General features: G+C 34.8%; 2 protein-coding genes across 2 annotated transcripts; both read left to right on the plus strand.

Annotated features, from left to right (window-relative positions):
- Positions 1-6928: 6928 nt before the first annotated feature.
- On the plus strand, positions 6929-16282 carry LOTGIDRAFT_72476 (hypothetical protein; the record flags this gene model as incomplete). The annotated part of the gene is made up of 2 exons (XM_009063588.1): positions 6929-7585; positions 16049-16282. Coding segments are annotated over 2 exons (891 nt in total), but the record flags the coding sequence as incomplete, so codon positions are not given.
- A 2350-nt stretch (positions 16283-18632) lies between these two features.
- Positions 18633-19508, plus strand: LOTGIDRAFT_166622 (hypothetical protein; the record flags this gene model as incomplete). The annotated part of the gene is made up of 2 exons (XM_009063683.1): positions 18633-19307; positions 19464-19508. The coding sequence occupies 2 exons, from the start codon at positions 18633-18635 to the stop codon at positions 19506-19508; spliced, it is 720 nt and encodes a 239-aa protein (XP_009061931.1).
- Positions 19509-20211: the final 703 nt, after the last annotated feature.

Here is a 20211-nt window from a genome sequence, read left to right on the forward strand (position 1 = left end):
CCTGTCAATCGTCAATTAGCAGAAATGGACTATTTCGATTCAGAAACCGACATTGGTGAAACTTGCAGACAAAACTTGAAATTTGCACCTCTGACAAACCTTGGCTGCGAATCAGAGTTTGGTAAACTTGATAATCGTCTTCGTGTAGCTGGTGGTATGACAAGTATTAACACACATTCAAATAAAAACGTTGTGCCACTTATGGATTTCTTAATTCTGTAGACTTTGTAAATAGCCTTGAAACAGATCGCCGTGATTGAGAAAAGCTTTCTGTGTCGATGATCCAGCAGTTTCGACAGATGCATGAATATTGATTGATACGCGTTATGATCCAGATATTGTTTATTAAAGTTACTTAAGACATATTATGACATTGTTATTAAAGAAAAAATATACTTTGAATGTAAAATAGGAATGAGCAAAATGAACATTTTGGTCAAATTTTGGGATTTTCGTCAGCATGAATTCTTGACTGTTGAATTTGAGGAGACATCAAAGTTAATAACAAGCCATATACGACTAATATTCCGATATGATATGTCATTTTGTCTATTTCCCGGCAGCCATTTTATCCACCATCTTGGATTTCCACCATCTTCGATTCTTGGATGTTTAATTTAACCAGAAAAATGAACTCAGAGACTCCAAAAAGCCTTCAAAGGTCAGATTACAAATCATATACGACGAATATTTTTAAAAGTTAAAAAAAATCCTAATTTGGACGCCATTTTGTCTCCAATATTGGATTTTCGCCATTTTTAATTCTTGTATGATAAATATGAGTAGAAAAGTGAACAGAACTAACCCAAAAACCCTAAAGCAGATAATTACAAGCCATATACGACAAATATTCTGTGATTATATGCCATTTTGCCAATTTCGGCCGCCATTTTGTCCGCCATCTTGAATTTCCGCCATCTTGGATTCCTGAATGTTAAATTAATCAAAAAAAAATTAACTCTGCGACCCCAAAAAACCAAGAAAGGTCATATTACAAGCTATATCTGACGAATATTTTAAGAAGTAATAGAATTTTTTACATTTTGGTCGTTATTTTGGCGGCCATTTTGGAAAAGGGTCAGGCCCCATACTAAAAAAGTCATTTGGACAAAAAAAAACCTCAAAATTCTGTTTCACTGGGTCATTTGGCCTAGGAAAACACTGAAACTATTTTGCATGTGTCTATCCCCAGTACTATCATAATTACTGTCGTTGTGCTGTAGGGAATCCGACTATCGCACTACACTACACATTACAGCATCAACGATGGCGCTTGTGGCAAAAATTTCTGGTCGTCGATATGATACATCAACAATCATTTGATTCATATTACATGTACTCCCATCCTTAAACTGGTGCTTTCATTATAATGTGAACGTTTATTGACCTCGCCTGTTCATCTTTTTGTCAAGTTTGTTCGTCCGTCCACAATTGACTCGTCAACGCGATAAATGTCACAATTTTTATTAGTCCGAAACTAATCCAGCCTCTGATAGCTATATTGACAGTCGGCTGGAGTTGGTCAGCAAAACAAGACCAGGTTTTATGAGGATTTCCGCACTTCCGCGGATGCATAAGTTTGAAACATTTTATTTACCCCGGATTCGAGGTAACAAATATGTTTAAAATCCCGACAAGGCCAAATTTTTTTTTCTGACCCTGCTCTAGCCACCACCTGTCAAAATGGCTAATAAAGATTTTTTTTTTAGATCTTTGTAAAATGTGTGTTGGATAATATCTACAAGATATAGAGTATTTTTTTTTTAACCTTCAGTTTTTGAATTAAAGGAAAAATAAAGTCGGAACAAAATCTAATTTCCATTGTCTTCATCAAATGTATCCGGAAATTTGGAAAAATCACAAATCTAAAATGTTTTCCTGTTCATTTGAATCTTTGGGTTTCTGCATTCAACTGTTAAATTGAAAATGTTTTGATTCTCTCATAAAAAATAAAAGTCATTTATTTTGTTTATTAAACTTACATTCCCAGTGGAATATTTGATTCAGAATATTTGAATCGTTGGCTTTCTGACTATAGTTTTTATAATATTTAGATTGTTTTTTTTCTCTCAATAAATCTGTTGGTATCAAAAGTTGCTCTGTCCTATGGGAAAAATCGGAAAAATACCCCCAAATATTCGCCCAAGACAGTCTTCCTAAATATTTCAATTTTTTGCATTTTGGTTTTTTCAGTCATTTGTGAAATGTAGAATCGTGGTTTCATTGTTGTAGGCATGTCGCGCTGTGATTGCGTGGACAGAGCCGTAGTTCAACCAAAGGCTATATGTAAATTCAAGGATTACAATCCACCCGACTGACCTTATGAAAAAGGTCGACGTCATGTGGTGTACATCGAGTGCACTATAGCTCAAGGGTTCTTGGTTCATTGCCACAACAACATGATTTTTCCACTTCAGTCCCACTGACCTACACCACTGACACTAGCTGAAATAAGTTTCAAAATATTCAAAATTTGTAACCCGACCTAAGCTGTGATTATGATTAAAAAAAGTTGTCTTTTTAAGATTATAACCAAAGCAGGTTTAGAAATAATCTGATCAGTTGGTTTGAGGTTTCTTTTCACTACTCCTCAATTCTGCTTAATCGATTGTGTCAGTTCTATTCATTTGTTTAATATATTATTTAGTTTGATTGGAAGTTGTTGTGTCAGATTGGAGGGAGATTCGATGTTATTTTCTACTAGAAATAATGAAGTTTGAATGATTTGTTCCATAATATAACCAGATAAAACTACAGGGGGTAAAAAACAAATAGATTCATTTTATTAAAAACAACCTTTTCAGTGATTTTCGTATCCAATAAAGGTTTATTGCACAATGCTGGAGATTTTAAGATAAACAATTGTGACGTTCGTCCTATGAATCCCTCCGATGATAACGTGCATTTAATTAACTTTCCTGATATACGACCCTACACGTTATGCCATACAGGTTAACATTTTATTGCTAAAGTATATGGGGCTTTGATTTTTTATTGAACAAAACATTCATTGCATTAGCCTTAAGAAACAATTACTTGATGATGTACTTGTAGTTGATAATAAGTATCATTAAAGCACCGAGTAGTGTTTGAAGTAGATTCTTCAGGTTCTAGATCAACGATAACGCATTTTCACTTTCCTAATATTTAACGAAGATTTATGTATGAAAAAATGAAATTGTTTCTTTTACAAACATTGAACTGTGAATTTGCATGTGGATAAAACGGATTAGGTCTTTAGTGTGGGTCATTCTAGAAAAAATTGCTTTACCATGAAGAAGCTTGCCATTGAAGTTCTGGTTTTTCTATTATGCGACTATCATGTTCAGCATATATACATACGGAAATTCCATAAGGGACTAGGGACTACCTTATATACCTTATCCCATTTCAGCAAGGATTGTTCTGGTCTCGAAATTACCCGGTCTATTTTTTGGCCAGCAAAGTTGTGAATCTGAATCGAGCACTGTCCTATACATTCAAGGACAGATCTGGAGTGAAGGCCCGAGGAAAGGGTACAGAAAAGTGATCGACTTCTGTTTTTTCAGTCGGCTCGATCTGGACCAGATTGTCTCCGATCAATTAAATTTTTTGATCGGCCCAATTGTCGTCCTGAAACGTTTCTAATCGTCCCGAATCGACTCTGATCGTCACGAATCGCCTTTAACAGTCCTAAATCGCATGGGTATAGGTAATCACGGAAGTTCCTCGCAAGATTGACTCATTTCTGGTACGCAAAGGTACGCGCATGTATCCGAAGGTACAACTCAAAGGTCAGATAGAAGCCCGCTTCCCGTGAGCAAGTGACCGATCTTCGCGCGCCGAAAATTGACGATCCGGACTCGAGAAAGGACGCTTAGCTTCCGATATCTGCCGTTCTTCCATCGTTCTTTGCGCAAGTTGGCCGAATGTTGACGCATCGGGTCGCAGGGATGTTTGACACATCGGGCACTTGCAGGGCACAGGCGAGACGATCGTCTGAGGATCTGGCGAAGGTTGGGTACTTATACTCACGACCTTCGCTCGAGAGTGCTAGACGTTAAACCGAAAGCTCAAGAATATAGAAGAGACAAGGTGAACTACAGACGACTAAGACAGGTTGGTGGTTATGATCGGATACTGTTTTTCAACATCAGTATCAGTTTGAAATCAGTAGCCGACCCCTTTTTAGATATCCGACCCTCGGAGGACTGAGGCGATCGTTCCTGGAGGTATAAGGTAGTGTCGAGAGTGCTCGCGGGTTCCCAATTATTTTGCACAAAAATTCGGCCGAGCGACCAAAAAATGGTCGGTTCTATCGAGCCCAAACATTCCTTGGCCTCATAAAGATTTTGATTTTACTTTCGGTTTCCCGTGGCTTCCTTCGTCAACCTACGCTTTCACAACGTAGGAAGATCGATCACATGCTAAGAAGCGGGTCTCTACAGGGCCTTTGCCATGTGCCTAAAATGAAATCGATCGCCTCTCTGCAATAATCCATTCGGGTCAAAAAAGGGGGACGATTGGAGGCGATTCAAGACGACAATCGGGCCGATGAAAAGAGTAAATCATCGGGGAGAATCTGGTACAGATCGGGCCGATTGGAAAAAACAATCCTTGGTGAAATTGGGGTATTACTTGCCTTATTACTAATGGTAGTGAATTATTAGCCTCATAAACCTCAGAATAAAGGCTTCCCCAGTTCTTTTACCTCGTCATGGGTCAAGTCATAATACAGTTTACATCTGAAGCGGCACTAGATGGTAGATTGCAGAGACCGTGAGCCATCCTGTCATAGAATGAATAAACTTTAGATAATTTCTAATATCCCTATTACATGAAATGTCGTATTCCATAAGTTTTGAACACCGTGACAGGATAAACAGAATGTGCATGTGATGTCACTAAGGGTACATTTCTGAGCTCTTTGATTCGACAACCACCATATAATGTTCGAGGATGTATGTTCGAGGAGCATATGACTGTACAACATCAACATAGGTTGACGGTGACCAAACAAATGATTGCAGTAGATGACAAGTATCTAAAACAACGGTACCATTTCTAGCAGGTTGGATTGCTTGATGTTCGACCTCAGCAGAAATCCAGATTCTTTATTGTCTTTCGCATCACCCCAGCACTATATTTTATAGCGATTTTATTTCGTTATATTTCTTAGCATTCTTAGTAGATATCGTTCAATTGGCTCTGTGCTGTGGTGTTTTGGTCTCTCGTAATATTTCTTGAATAAATTGAATTGGGAAATGTGTCTAGTTTTGTTTTATTCACATGCGTATTCTTAACGAAATCTCAGAAAAATCTTAAAAACATTTTGTCACTTACATAATCAATTGTTCCTGTATACACTGACTTGGGAATCTTCTATGGTGTAGTGTTCTACAATCGAATATTGTTAATTTGGGAGTTTTTCTTTCTCCAGTTCTATGGTGCTATTATTTAATCAACAAGAGAATTCTCCAGTTAGTCTTTTGATTTATAACAAATAACTTTAGTATTCGTTCTGACTGTTCTGTCAAAACTTTGTGAAGACAACTCGATTAACACAGTGAACTAACACTCGGTGGATTACTTGAGAAAATCGAAAACTGGATAATGAAAAGTAGTGTAAATACCCTGTCTAATCATTTACAATCACAACAAATAACTCGTGATGCTTTACTGACTTGCGTTTTAGATTCTTTCTTCCAATTTGGTAATAGCCCCTGGGCTATAAGACTAGATTGGCGGGACCTTAAAATGTAGCATTGTTACTTTCTTTCTGTTCACGATACATAGAACGATAATAATCTCTATCGCGTATACTTAAACCACACAGAAGAAATTAATATTGTTTAATATACACATAATTATGATGTTTGATAATTCCTTTCTGGGGTACATGTTAAGTATCAACTTTGTTGGATGTCTGGATTCTATACGATAATTATACCTTAAGTCTGATTGGAGGAAATCGAGCAAATGACAAACGTCGATTATAGTAGTAATGCCCTATGAAGGCGTATCTATGATCACAATATTGATTGTGAACAAGAATGAACATTCACAGTATTTGTCACATAAAGACATATACTACTGATAACAGAGTGCTGTACTGTATCACATCATTGCAGTCGCTGTTGTGGACTTTCGTTTATGCCTTCGTTTCTGTTACTAATTGTATTAAATCAAATCATATCATATTCTAATGGATTATGTCTGATAATAAGTTAGATATATTAAAGCTGTAGTGTAAATGTAGTGTGAGATTTTCTGTTCTTAATATACACACGAGCTATTTTACTTTCACAAAACTTGAAATTTCTATGAATTGTAAGTACACCGAAACGGAATACGGAATCAGTTGCTGTTCTGTGTTTGAACGAATAGGAGAATTGTCATATATAATTGTGTTATTATAGTTCTCAGTATAATTAGATAAGTTTTAATATTAGCAAATGCAGAAACATTTTTCTACGTTGATGTAGTTTTCCGACAATAGGATAGATGTTTTGCTGGCGTCTAACTGGTTTGCGTCTATATTTTGAGTTGAATTCTTAAATCGTGAACATAGTTAACTTTGTTTAACTATAAAGCATAGACTCTTTTTTGTTAATTCTTAATCAACAGTGGGTTGCGTTGATTGGGTTATGCAATTATGCACTCAGGTAAATGTCTTGTTTTCTTTTGGCTTATTCAAATGAAAGTTTACATGCAGGGTTAGTTAGACGGAAGGAATAGATATTAAGTATTTGATATCTTTAATTGATATAAATTTGTAAATTTGAATTTTCTATAATTTCAGATTGTAATTTGAAATGAGGACAGGAGTCCATTGTTGATAAAAGGTTTTTGGTCTGCTTTCAAAATGGATCAACGCAACACAACACCGTGGTTCTTTAATTCTTCCTCGGACACACCACCAGGCTATGCACCATTAGAGGTCCAAACATACCTTCAGGCTATAATCATAACTATGTACACATTAATTATTGTCTTAGCCGTTGGTGGAAATCTTATAGTATGTTATACAATTTTACGGGTACGACGCATGCGCACAGTGATAAACTTTTTCATTATTAGTTTGGCTATTAGTGATATTTTGATGGCCATTTTCTGCATTCCATTTACTTTTGTGGCGAATCTTGTGCTGAACTACTGGCCATTTGGTGACATTTTGTGTCCCATAGTGACATTTTTACAAACCGCTGCCGTATTTTTAAGCTGTTTTACTCTCGTGGCCATAAGCATCGATCGTTATGTGGCGATTATTTATCCTTTAAGACAAAAATTAAGCAAGAAACAAGCAAGTGTTATAATAGGATGTGTTTGGTTCTGTTCCTTCATTATCCCATTACCGACTGCTTTATATTCTAAAGCTCATAAATACGTCGACTACCCTACAGCACCAGAATTTTGTGAGGAAATCTGGAGTAATGGAACTGCTAGGTATACCTACAGTGTCAGTATATTACTATTACAATATTTTATACCACTCCTAGTACTAGCCTTTACTTATGGTAGAATAACATATGTAATGTGTATCAAGAAACCACCTGGTGAAGCTGTATCTACAAGAGATCGAATTATGGCTGAGTCAAAACGAAAGGTTAGTTCATGTTTATTCTGCAAGTTAATCTCATGCATATGATGATAAAATCGAGTTTAGGTTCATCGGTTGCAATCTAGGAGATTGTCCACAGTTTGTGGTCAGGTCAAGGAAAATTAGACATAAGCCTCAAATAAACTGGGTCTCGACCATACTTATTTCCCAGTCATATCAGTAGATTATTAATGCTGAAACTTAATAAAATTTGATCAATCGTGAACTCAAAGCTTTGGGCTAGGTAGCTTCATTGGAATTTAGCTATTTCGTGTTATTAATTCTGTAATAGTTGTCATCTTGCAATTTCGTTCGCCAATGGCACGTGCTGATATATACATTCTATAACTACATTACTAAAGATTAAAACAATAATTGTTAGAATCAGTTTGCCCGAAAATATGTAAACTGCCGAGGGGTTCCCAAATCAGCATTTTCAGAGCGAAGGATGATAGAGGTTTGGTATGATATATGTCGGACAAACTGGAAGGAATGTAGTCGAATTCCTAAACTATTATTGGCACTGAATAGCAAAACATAATTACAAAGAAACAACAACTATGAATCAGATATCTAACAGACTGTGTTCTCTTTGTCTTCGTTTGCTGATTGAACATGTTTCATATTTGATAACAAACAAACAAAGCTGGAAGGCGACTGAATTTCTTGTACTTTTAGGGGTGTTTGAAGACTGCCCATTTCCTTAAGTAAATCGACAGTTGGCAGATTATTGAGGCGAGATGATGAGATTGCTTTAATCTTTAATATCGTATGAACTATAAAACTGACCGTAAAGATAGTTATTTTGTTGAATCTTTGAACACAAATAACAGCGACCTTGACCCAACATCTGAAATGATAGTAATTATTGCATCATCGAGTTTTGACAGTCGAATCACATCTGAATAAAGTCTAAATTTGATGAATTGACACGTCTTAGAAATTTACTTTAGAAAAATTCGTCTTTCTAATTTTCTAATTCTAATATTTTCCACCATCTGCAAATGAGAAAAAAATAACATTGACTTTTCGAATAACACGTAGGCTTACATAGACTGGTTTTAACCATTATCAGTTTTCTCCACGTTTTTTCAGAATTCAATAGGCTGTTGTAAATTGAAACTATTTATGTGGCTAGAAATCGACCTGACCTGAATCTTCATTAATTTAACCAATGCATTAAATAACGCATAATGTAGTCTAATGTTCAGACTTGGCGGGGAATGGTAGTCTTTGAAATTAGCAGGTTTTGCACCCATGGCATTTCATGAATTGAAAGTGATAAAAAAACAATAATTGATATTGACAAATTGTTAATGTACATCCATTTCCCCAAAGATTAACCCCATGAATTCTTCGAAAGGCAACTTCAGCCGCATAGCACAAGCATGTGAGCTAACATTATTGTCATTTCCTCGTGTGGTCGAGACTAGGATTCATAATAATCAAATCAATGGCAACGAAATTCGAGTCCAGTACAGGATTATGTTATCCAAAGACAGGAGATTGCAAAATATGTCGAATCAATTTCAAAATATCCTAACAGATTTAAATACGAAATTTCAAACATTGCAGCAACATTTTGATGAGTATTATCACCACAGAATATAGATTGGAACAGTGAAAGACAGTACATTATTTTTTAAAACATTTGCTGAACAATTTCAATTTTTCATATTGCTTGACTAGTTAACATTACAAACTATTTTAATAGCAAAACAGTAACGTCAGACTTTTTTCCGCTTTATTTAAAGAAAGACGACAATAGGATCTAACTGTTAAATTTCGGCCGTGTTTCATTATATTCATTATATCTCAGAAACAGGAATATTTTAACTTGTTCACAGCTTATCGTCGACATCCGAGCCTCCGTATCCATGTATATCCATAATTGACGTCTCGCCTTTTATTTTGGAATCCGTGGTGTTGAAAAGCAGTTAAGTTTATGTATAGAGTTTGTATATAACCTTTTGCTAGATAGCTCGAGGTTAAATATACTTTACATCACATTGATTAAGTTGTAACATCACTTCTATCAAATCATGCACACACCATCAGGCAAGGGAGAAACTAGTGAAGATCGAATAGGGTGTAAAATGTCTATTTCGACGTATTGCCCTTTCACAATTTTATACATTGCAAAAACACAGACACCTTTGACTAACGACGTGTGCCTCAATCAAACTAGATAATACATAATATCTTTGATGTGTTCAGTAGTTTTAAATGGAATTAGTTTCAATTACAGGAGAAGTGAAAAAGTCTTTCAGAATATGCTAGGACAATTAATTTTTACGCAAACATTTGTGCGTTTTTCTCCCAAGGGATTGTCAATACACTTTCGAAATTTAATTCCTTTCATCAACTAATACATAGAATGCAGTGCTGTATGCAACTTCATTTACCACTCTGAATATATCTTACATGAAAGCTTCCTCTCAACAGTGAGTACGTAATTCTATCTCTCATAAAACAATAATTGAGTTATTTTCTCTTTCATTTTAAATCAAATATTACATTAATAGCAATATCAACACGACCAATTAAAGGTAGTTTACCTAATATATTAGATTATTATATATGATATCTCATGTTCCACTTTAGACAATTTTGGGATTACTTTCTTTAAACTGAAAGTTCCATCAATGAATTATGTTAAATTGACGACAAAAAATGGTAGCGGATAGATGACTCTATCCGATTCTTGGCAGATTTTATTTCATACAATTTCTACAAAACAGTAACTCTGAAACAAAAAAACAGACAATTTAAAGGATAGATCCTTTTCATTCATTCTTGTACAACCTTTTACCTAGAACTAATACATTAAATATCGATGAAATACAATTATTATTTTCTAATTCATTTCATAATTTAATGAAAGGCTTCTTTCAAATTCATTATTTTATTTCATTATCATTGTTTGAGGGGTTGAATTGAAATTCTATGTTACTTTTAATGCACGTGTATCGAAAGGTTTTCTGTAGGTGCGTGGATTAGGATGTTAATAAATGAAACAATAGGATACTATCAGCTTATTTCTTACTGCATCTTGAGATAACTCACAAATCATTAACACTTCAACACTCATTAGTTTTAACCACTCTCCTTCACACTATCATGTACTTCCGTGTACAGGATTGACAAATACAAAGCAGGATTTAATGATTAACAGAAAATCCGAAAGGTAAAAAAATATAACCCTTTTCTGTAGAGCAGATAGGAGAACAATATTTTATATGGAGAACTGAGAGAATGGAATTTAGTGAAGTCCAAAATTATCAGGTGTTAAACTATGTAACTGAGATTTCAGAGATTTCCACCGTAAACCATGCGATAGCTAATTCCAGTAATCGCAAATACTATGCATTGTATAGATACAATAAAGAAGCTTCAAAAGGATATTATCTGTTATCTATCATACAAGTTGCAGGAACAACACCCTTTCAATACATTTCGCTGTATGTAACCATAGTATCGCAAATCCAGTAAATAAATTTTAATTGAATTAAGACTACACATGATATTTGCCAGAATCGTCGTTTCTTCATGGCGAGATAGGGGAATTAAACAAACTATAATTAAACAGCTATTGCTGTTGTGTTAAGATACCTATTTTATTATGGTATTTAAAACTGTATTAAAAGGAGTATTCTGCTTTTTTGTTAAAAGTTTTCATTATCAAAAACGTCGTTTTATTATACCTGAAAATATTTTAAAGTAGCCTATACTATTGACATCTATGTATCGTCTTGATAAAAAAAGAGTACTAATTGGTAATTAAGCAGTTTGGCTTTGGCTAAATATTATTAGTTTAAACATTTAGAATAAGTAAGAGATATATTTTTCTACAATAAGGCGTTTATTTTACTCAAATCCGTACAGCAGTTTGCTTCCAAAAAGCATAACGAACTTCTTAAAAACCTTACGTATTGTTTTTTTTAAAATATTTTTGGCGTTTGAAATTATCAGCTGGATTCTTTTAGTTACAGCTATTAGACAAATTCGTGAAGGGCACATTTCTCTAGATTTTAATGTACAGTTTTCACAAATTTGAGCAAAAAAAATTTTCGACCTTCAAAAAAAACAGAATATCCCTTTAATATCTGTGCTGCTTTATAATTAACTAAATTAAAACTATGGTTTAAAGGAAGTAGCTTTCACAGACTAAATACACGAAAACGAAAGCCACAAACTAATTTTACGAAGAAAAGTGATCCGAGTTGTCAATTTACAATCACATCAATTAGCATCAGGTCACCAGAGAGGGTTTTATTGAAGATGGGCATTGGCCGTATCGAATGTATATTTTTAACGAGCTCCCCCGATATTAAGAGGTTAATGCAAATTTGTGAAAAATGATTTCGTCCATTGTAATTAAATACGCAAAGCTCAGTTTCTCTTATTACGTCCATATTGTGTGCTGAAAAAATGACAATGTGTTACAGTTATGCCCTCAGAAATAGTCTTCCTCAGTAGCAACGTAATTCGCTTATTAATCAGGAAGTTTGCTTCAATTGAGCTGGACAATTTGTACCGGAGATCTAACTTATCTTCAAGTATTTGTCAAATAAAAAGAATTCGAAATATAATCGTGTTATTTTCATAAACAACCGTTATGTAACTTGAATCAAGATCTCAAGTTAACCTGAACTGATGTAGTTTGAATATTTGACTGTCAGTAAAGAAGCTGAAAGAGGTTATTTCCTGCTACTACTAAAGTATCACATAGTGTGATGTTAATTGGATAATTTCCGAACTTGTCACTGTAATACCTTGGCATGATCTACTAGAACCTATATAAAATGTAGTGTGCTATTTACTTAACAGGAAGTAGAGCAATATCATCCAGAGTATTAAATCGATGTTGCCAGAAATACACAGTTGGCACCGAGACAACTCCTATTTCCAATACTGCTCGGTTCGGGGAACGATACAAAAGGGAAAGTTGTCCGTCTATAGTCTAAAAACTTGTCTTGCCATTTGCCATCGCAAATACAATCCCACCCAAACATCCTCCCCCCTTTTCTTCTCTTGATTGATGGGATCCAGAAGCGTAGTGAAACGTCTCAAATAGCGATATAAATGGAATGGTAAATTGTGAAGTACAATTCATATATATGACGATAAATATTGCAAATCATGTCATTTTCAATGATCAGATCTTAATTAAGGTTAAACAGAAAACTTTCCTCTGAATTGCATGAATGAAACAGACGACATGGCGCTACAGAATCCTTTAATGTGAATTGTATTATAGAAACCGATTTCGTGGCGTAAAGAAGAATAGCCTATTAACGCGAGTGCAAGAGACCTGTTTGTCTGAGAATTATAACAGATTGTGATGAATCGATTGATTTGTAATTTCCAATATTTCTGGAGTATAAGGAGGGAATTTGACGAGAAAAGTAGACAATACGTCCAATATTTCAAACTGAACAAAGTCTACTTCAATAACGTCTATTTAGAGGATCGTCTTATCTTTCGCTGCATGATTAATATCCGATTTTAGGACTTCTTAGATTCACTTATTCGAGACGTAATGACATTTTCGTTTCTTGGTTCATGGTCACGAACATTTAAGTATACAAGTCTACGCCTACTTACACAAGCAGAGACCTTTACGAAATTTTATAACGATGCTACTCACGTACTCAAGTCAAGCACCCTTCAGATTTAAAACAAGCAAACCTATATTTTACATCCATTGATGATTTTTATGAAAATAAGGTTTCGAAGATCAATATAATGCAATAAACAGTAGACAGAAATAGGATAGAATTCACAAGTTGATAACTTGCTCCTTGATAAAGGAGGAGGTTTCTGGAATTTTATTCATGAGATAAATGCGATAAATTGGTCTTACAACCAATTTCAATAACTGGCTTGCCTTTATGTGTACTTTTACATTATATTTCTTAAATTAAAACCGGCCATAAAACCCGGGTTGGATAATGTTTTTTTTTTTTTTTTTTTTTTTTTTTTTTCCACCCCGATAAAAATATATATAACACCGGTGCATGATTCGACATGACTTTCAAACCGGCCAATCAATAAACATCTTGATAAGAAGGTATTTTTTTTTGCAGCCCCTCTCGTAGTTTTGTTTGATAAAATTCACATCTTACTCAGAGATAAATTGAAGCACTGTTCCATCCTCCCATTGATAAGGGGGTTTAGTTTAAACGGCGATGGTTTAAAATATTCATTGTTGCGAAAAATAAAATTGTTTCGAAAGGAGTGGTATATAATGTTGAATTCATTCCCATGGAGATTTTCACAATGGTGATGACAAGCGGTTCGTTAATATGCGGAGATGTAGAATCACATTTTAGTTCTATGGATATTTTTCTTATCATTAATTTGGCCCTGTTTTGGTTTTATTTATATATCTGTGGTTTTCAATGATGAATAGTGCAAACCTTAAATCTCGAGCCGTGCCATTTTTATTTATTGTACTTCGGTGTTATTTATTGCTTTCTCATTTTCAAGGCTTCCAACTCGTATATGAGGTAGAATTTAATTATTTTTCTATGGTTTACTTTGATTTTCCTTATCACGAGTAATGAAGCACTTTGTATAATCTATATAATATTCAATACTGGTTGCGTGTCTTAAGTTATCGTCTTACGACGTCATATAATAGCCTTGTACAATACCGAGTAAGTACGCGAAATAGTAAATTCCCTCACAATGTTTGCTGATCTTCATATTCGAGAAAACTGTAATACTTTTTTCTAAGTGAGGGGAGGGGGGTTAACGATAATTCCAAACGATAATTCAGAAAAGGATTCACTAATGGTCGTTTGAGAACTCTGTTACATGCAACAAAAGTCACATAATTACAGATTTAACACAAATCTATGGTGATAATGTGGCATAATTATTCTCGAGTTTTATTGTAGTGTCTGAAAGTAATGGTGTATGATTCAGAGAAGACCCAATAAACTTTAAATCAATCAGAAAATCAAATTTGTAATCAACAATACAGATCTTCCAGACATTGATAACTTGTGTTGTCTACTAGACAGACTAATAATGAGAATAAAATCTTTATAATCCGACCGGAATTAAATGGATGTAATGATGTGTTGCCAGAAACTAGAATAATTGGTTAGTAGATAACAAGGTAACGTCTGCATCCAGCGTAAGTAGTAAGATATGGATTAATTAAATGGTTTGGTAGAGAAATCTTTAGATCTGGCCGGGTCGACTTACATGGTGGTAAATCTCGGAAAAGTGATGCAAATCATTATGGTCAAGATTGCCATAATAATGCCGTATTATATTTTGCTCCAATAAACGGGTCTTCTTGAGGTACATTTAAGATAACTGGCTGGTCAAAATAGTTTTGATGTTGAAAGACATTTTACTGTTTTGTGTTTAAATATCCAGGATATGTTTCAGACGTTTGGCAATTCCTAACTACATGTCCTGGGTTTTAAGATCAATTTAGCGTCTTACCAATTTGTTCACCCTGTCTGCACCTACAAAGACCTTTGCATTAGTCTTATCCAGTACAAGAATAGTAGTAGTGGGTCTCTAGTCCGTATTCATAAAAAACAAAGTTCATATCAGAATGACCATCAAGCAAGAAGACTTATGACTATAAAATGAGATTACGTCTGAAGATGAAAAGGTTTCATTTTGTAAAGAAAATCTGTAGATATAATTAATAAGTCGGTAACTTATTGCTTTTCGAATTAGTCTGAAGTGGCCTTTGATTACAATGTACAATTGGTCACACTACCAATGCCTACAGATTTGCTGTGGTCGAACTGAAGTGTTTGAAATGGTCGTGTTCATTATAAATTATCACTATAGCTTATAAATAGCTTTTGAAGTGTCATTTAAGATCCCAATACGGCCAGACACCAAGTTTCTTCATGGGTTCCATGTTGACTGTTGATTTATTGCTATTATCTAGAATCCTAACATCAGTAGTCAGTTAGACGGATGTTTTGCAGATGTAACTGAGATGTCTGAACAACGTACCGTATAAGTATATGAAATATACTTATGAGTTAATGCTTATATCATCTTTAACCATCAAGAGACCCTATTATTTAAGCCGAACACAGCCCACAGAAAATATAAATGTTGATTTTATACAGTTATTGCGTGTTCTGCCACCATCTTTGATCACGTTGTTTCATGTACTAATCATTTCAGACAACATAATGTAATTTTTATAGCCGATTTTCCTTACATTGAAATGCATCCCACAGGTATCCATCGACAAGTATGATAGACATGGAATATAGTAAAAAATATCCGAACAAATCACGTCTCCCCTATTCCCTATATCCCAATAACATGTCTAGAAATAGTGGTCAACTATCACAAAATTAAATCTACCCAGGAACGATTTAAATTTGTTAATATGAGTAAATCATGGTTGCGGTAGTGTTATTAAAACAGGTTGTTGTCGACGTTTATATGAATATGAGTTTATTTTTCTATTTGCAGATTACGAAGATGATGATAATAGTTGTTATAATATACGCTGTTTGCTGGCTACCACTTCACGTTATCACCATTATAGGTGCTGTTAACCCGGGTATTTACGATGGCCAGTATATGAATATCGTGTGGATGGCTTCTCATTGGCTCGCCATGTCGAACTGTATGTATAATCCATTTGTGTACTGCTGGATGAACTCCAAGTTCCGACACGGATTTTTAAGAGTATTAAACTGTTTGAGTTTTGGTTATATCAAATCTCCCGGCGAGATCGATTCTCGACTGATGCAGAGACAAAATACCTATTTGACCTCTGTTTCACCTTCAGGTTATCAAAGGAAGTTTTGTACCAAAAGTGCTTTCAGTAAACCAACCGACTGTAATGGACGGACAGAAGAGATACGAATGACATGAGCTGGAAATGAATTGCTTTAATAGAAAATAATACTATTGTTGGCATCTTACTTCGACAAAAACTGAAACTGATATAGTAGTTTTCAAATTAATTAACAGAGTTCTAAGATGGTTGAGACATTAATGGCTTAAAAGTGTTGTTTATCTGTTATCTGGGTATAGCGTGGTGTTTAAGATGAGATGCGTGGCTGTCGATTGCTCCACATGCGTATTAAAAGTACCTGGTCATGGAAAAGTTGCATAGAAAAGAACATGCTATAACAGTTAACCTGTGAATGTTTAATATTGTGTTCGTTGGGGAAACATCGTTAAGATCTGGTATTGTCAGGGGTGGGCAGATTTTAATTACGATGTAATAAAATTTGTTATGATACAAAGTTATGTATGCCAGTCGCAGAGTCAGCTTTCCGAGACTGGGGATACACATAGGGAGCAGACTGCCAGGGTAACATTTGTCTCAAAATGTGAAGCGCATTAGGCACAGGCGTCCCATGGAGCGTCTGAGAGAGTTCTCACCCAAGAAAGGTTTTGAAAAATAGAAAGGATTTGATGAATACTGACACATACTTTAGTGCAATAATATATAAAAATCACATTGTTAGAAATGAAGTGGGGGTACTATTTTTTAGGGAGGAAAAAAGTTGGTTAAATAGAATAGAACCTTTGAAAATTTCATAAAATCCACCATAAACTGTACAAACATGTGATGTTCTTTCAAGAACGTATGTTGACACGATTTAAAAGTATCCCCGGACTACGATAAATAATGAAGGGATACTGTTTTGTATTGTTTGCGTAACAAATGGCGTTAATAATCTCTTCCTTGACAATCCGATTTAAGGACTTCATTAAAATTATATTGTCATCTTGAAATGAATGTAAGCGGCTTTAATCTGGGAAAAGTATTGTCATTCATTAGTAAGATCCGTCATTAACACCACTTTCACCTCAATACACCAGAAAATTCAAATAATACATAAAAAAACTGAAACACTATGCATTTTTCTCTCATATTAAGTAACTTTCCATAAGTAACCTCCCCAATAGCAAAACATAATGTAGATCTGTCTGGAATAATGTATGAATCAAATAATTTCTGTCATGTTAGTTGACCAAGCCATATCCAGAAGAAATAACTTCCGCATCCAAACGCTCCAAGGCTGATCAATGCAGCTGCTTGTAAGACGTGATTTATTGAGATTATTAAGAAACGTACGATGATGCGAAGTAGCAGAAGTCACTGAGGTGGTTTTGTTGATACGTGTTTTGTTTGTGACATATTTCAAATGTCAACATGTTTTTAGATTGAATTAACGCTTAGATAGTCCTTAAATTGATATTAAATTGCTCAACTGATAGAATTGGATGTTAGAATAGTGGAAACAATGTCCTTTTCACCAGAAATCAGGATTTTCACGAGCCGACTCAGTTAAGACTCCAATTAAGGTTGGTAAATAAACATAAGCCGTTATCTTAGAATACTTGAAAGACGATGTTACCGACGACAATAAAAATTAATATTTTATGAAAATGAAAATGCTAATACTTATATAAATAGAAAGTAGACGTGTTCTAATGACTTAAAAAAATACCAGTTTTACATTTTTATAATTAATTCGAGAGGATTACGAGTATATCATTATATAATCAACTCGTATTATATTATATCTATTGTCTTTTCAGATGACCGTTGTCATTGTTTGTATTAAAGTTATAGTGAACAAATAGGCATCGTTCTTATTTATGACAACGGTCCAACGCAGAGTAACAACATAAGAAGCAGCCATCGAGCAACTACCAAACAATTGTACCAGGCAGTAAAGCGATGCCTGCCGTAGTCTGTCCTATTCCCGATTGTACCTACGTCACTGATGATCATGATGCTGCCCTCATCACAACCCACAGTGCTACACACACTCCAGGACTGCTGCCAAAGTAGAAAAAGTTAAAAGACCAATCATATCAACAGCTGGCTCTAGTGAAGAATGGTCTGACGGTGGTCGGATTATGTTTCTATTAAAATTACAGGTCGCGACAAAGTGATTCAACTGCTAGAATGCTGCGATGATTAACTACGAAAGGACCTGACGCGATCAGCAGGTGACAGCATTACAAACAAAACTGAACAAGAAGTACTGATTGCCATTAAAAACTTGCAATTCGTGTTGAAAACACTATGGTAGCCAGAGTCACAGTACACAACATGCGTCAAGACCGAGATGAACCAGTACGTAGTTTTGGACCCCGTGGCCAAGCTGGTGTATGCAAATTCGTGATTCAATGCACAAACTGTGACACTGCCGTAAATTACACTGACGAGATCCTTAGGGATGCGCTCACTCGAGGCATCGCTGACCACGATATCCAATTAGACATACTAGGTGACAAAAATCAAAACATGACCTTGGAGGAGGTATTTAAATTTGTTGAGGCACAAGAAGCCGGTAAGCGATCTGCTTCTCATCTGATCGATTCCCACATAACAGAAGCAGCAAGTAGCAGCACCTACAAAAAAACAAAACAAAAGAATGTTAAAGATAAACCAGATCTTTGTTCTTATTGTGGGAAGACAGGCCATGGAAAAAATGCTCTGGCTCGAATTCGTAAAACTGTGTGCCCTGCTTACGGACACAAGGCTGTTGAGAGTGCAACCGCGACCATTACATGGAGAGCCCGAAGCAAGGACAGGCGAAAGGCCATAGTTACCCCTTCGAAGGCAGATGACTGCGAAGGAGCTGTTTTTGACGCCTTGTGCTCAATTACATCCTCTAGACAACCAATCGCAATCGACCATCACATAATAATAATAATAACTTTATTTGGCAATGGATGGGGAAATAAATATGAAAATGTAACCACTAAGTTTCGACACGAAACTATCAAATAGATGTCTTTGTTTAATTTCAAACTATGGATTCTCATACCAAAGACTTGGAGGGAGATAGAGGATTAGGAGTATATCATTATATAATCAACTCGTATTATATTATATGTATTGTCTTTTCAGATGAACGTTGTCATTGTTTGTATTAAAGTAATAGTGAACAAATAGACATCGTTCTTATTTAAATTCATTATTGGCTAAATTCGAAGGGAATTACTAGCAGACTTCCAATGAGTGACCGATCAAGAAAGGTCAAAAAGTCTTTTTTATCCAGACTGTACATACATGGACATATATGATTGGTTAAAGCTCTTAATTATATGCAATTAGAAAATAATGATATGATTACATGTGAATTCAAAATAGTTTGCTTAATTTGACACTAAAAAATAAGGAAACCCATCTTTAGGTCGTCTAAATATTTCCTTCAGAATTAAAATCCAAGGTACAATAATATGTCTATAATTGATTAAAAAGTTTCAAATGTCGTTGGTGACAGTATCCAGTGCTTTTAAGGTATTGTTTAAGAACAAAAATGTAGTGAATGAATCCCTTCAACAAACTTGTTTTTTGAATTCATGAATATAATCTGATATAACCCCAGACATTTTTATATATTCATTAACATTAAATAAATATTACCTGATGGTATTTCATATTAAAGACTGACTTTTATTCTCATATTTCCTGTTTAACCTAGCCTTTGTTTATGTGAATATCAGTTTGAACGCGTGTCGAACCATCGTTTCATGGAACATTACGCTGATGTTTTAAACTAGTATTACTTCTAAACATTATTTTAATTGGTTAAGATTTGTAACACAGCCATTCTTAGAATTATGTTACAAAATATTTACAATTGTTTCTAAAG

Source organism: Lottia gigantea (genome assembly GCF_000327385.1).
Source record: "Lottia gigantea unplaced genomic scaffold LOTGIsca_59, whole genome shotgun sequence".
NCBI classification, from domain to species: Eukaryota; Metazoa; Mollusca; class Gastropoda; family Lottiidae; genus Lottia; species Lottia gigantea.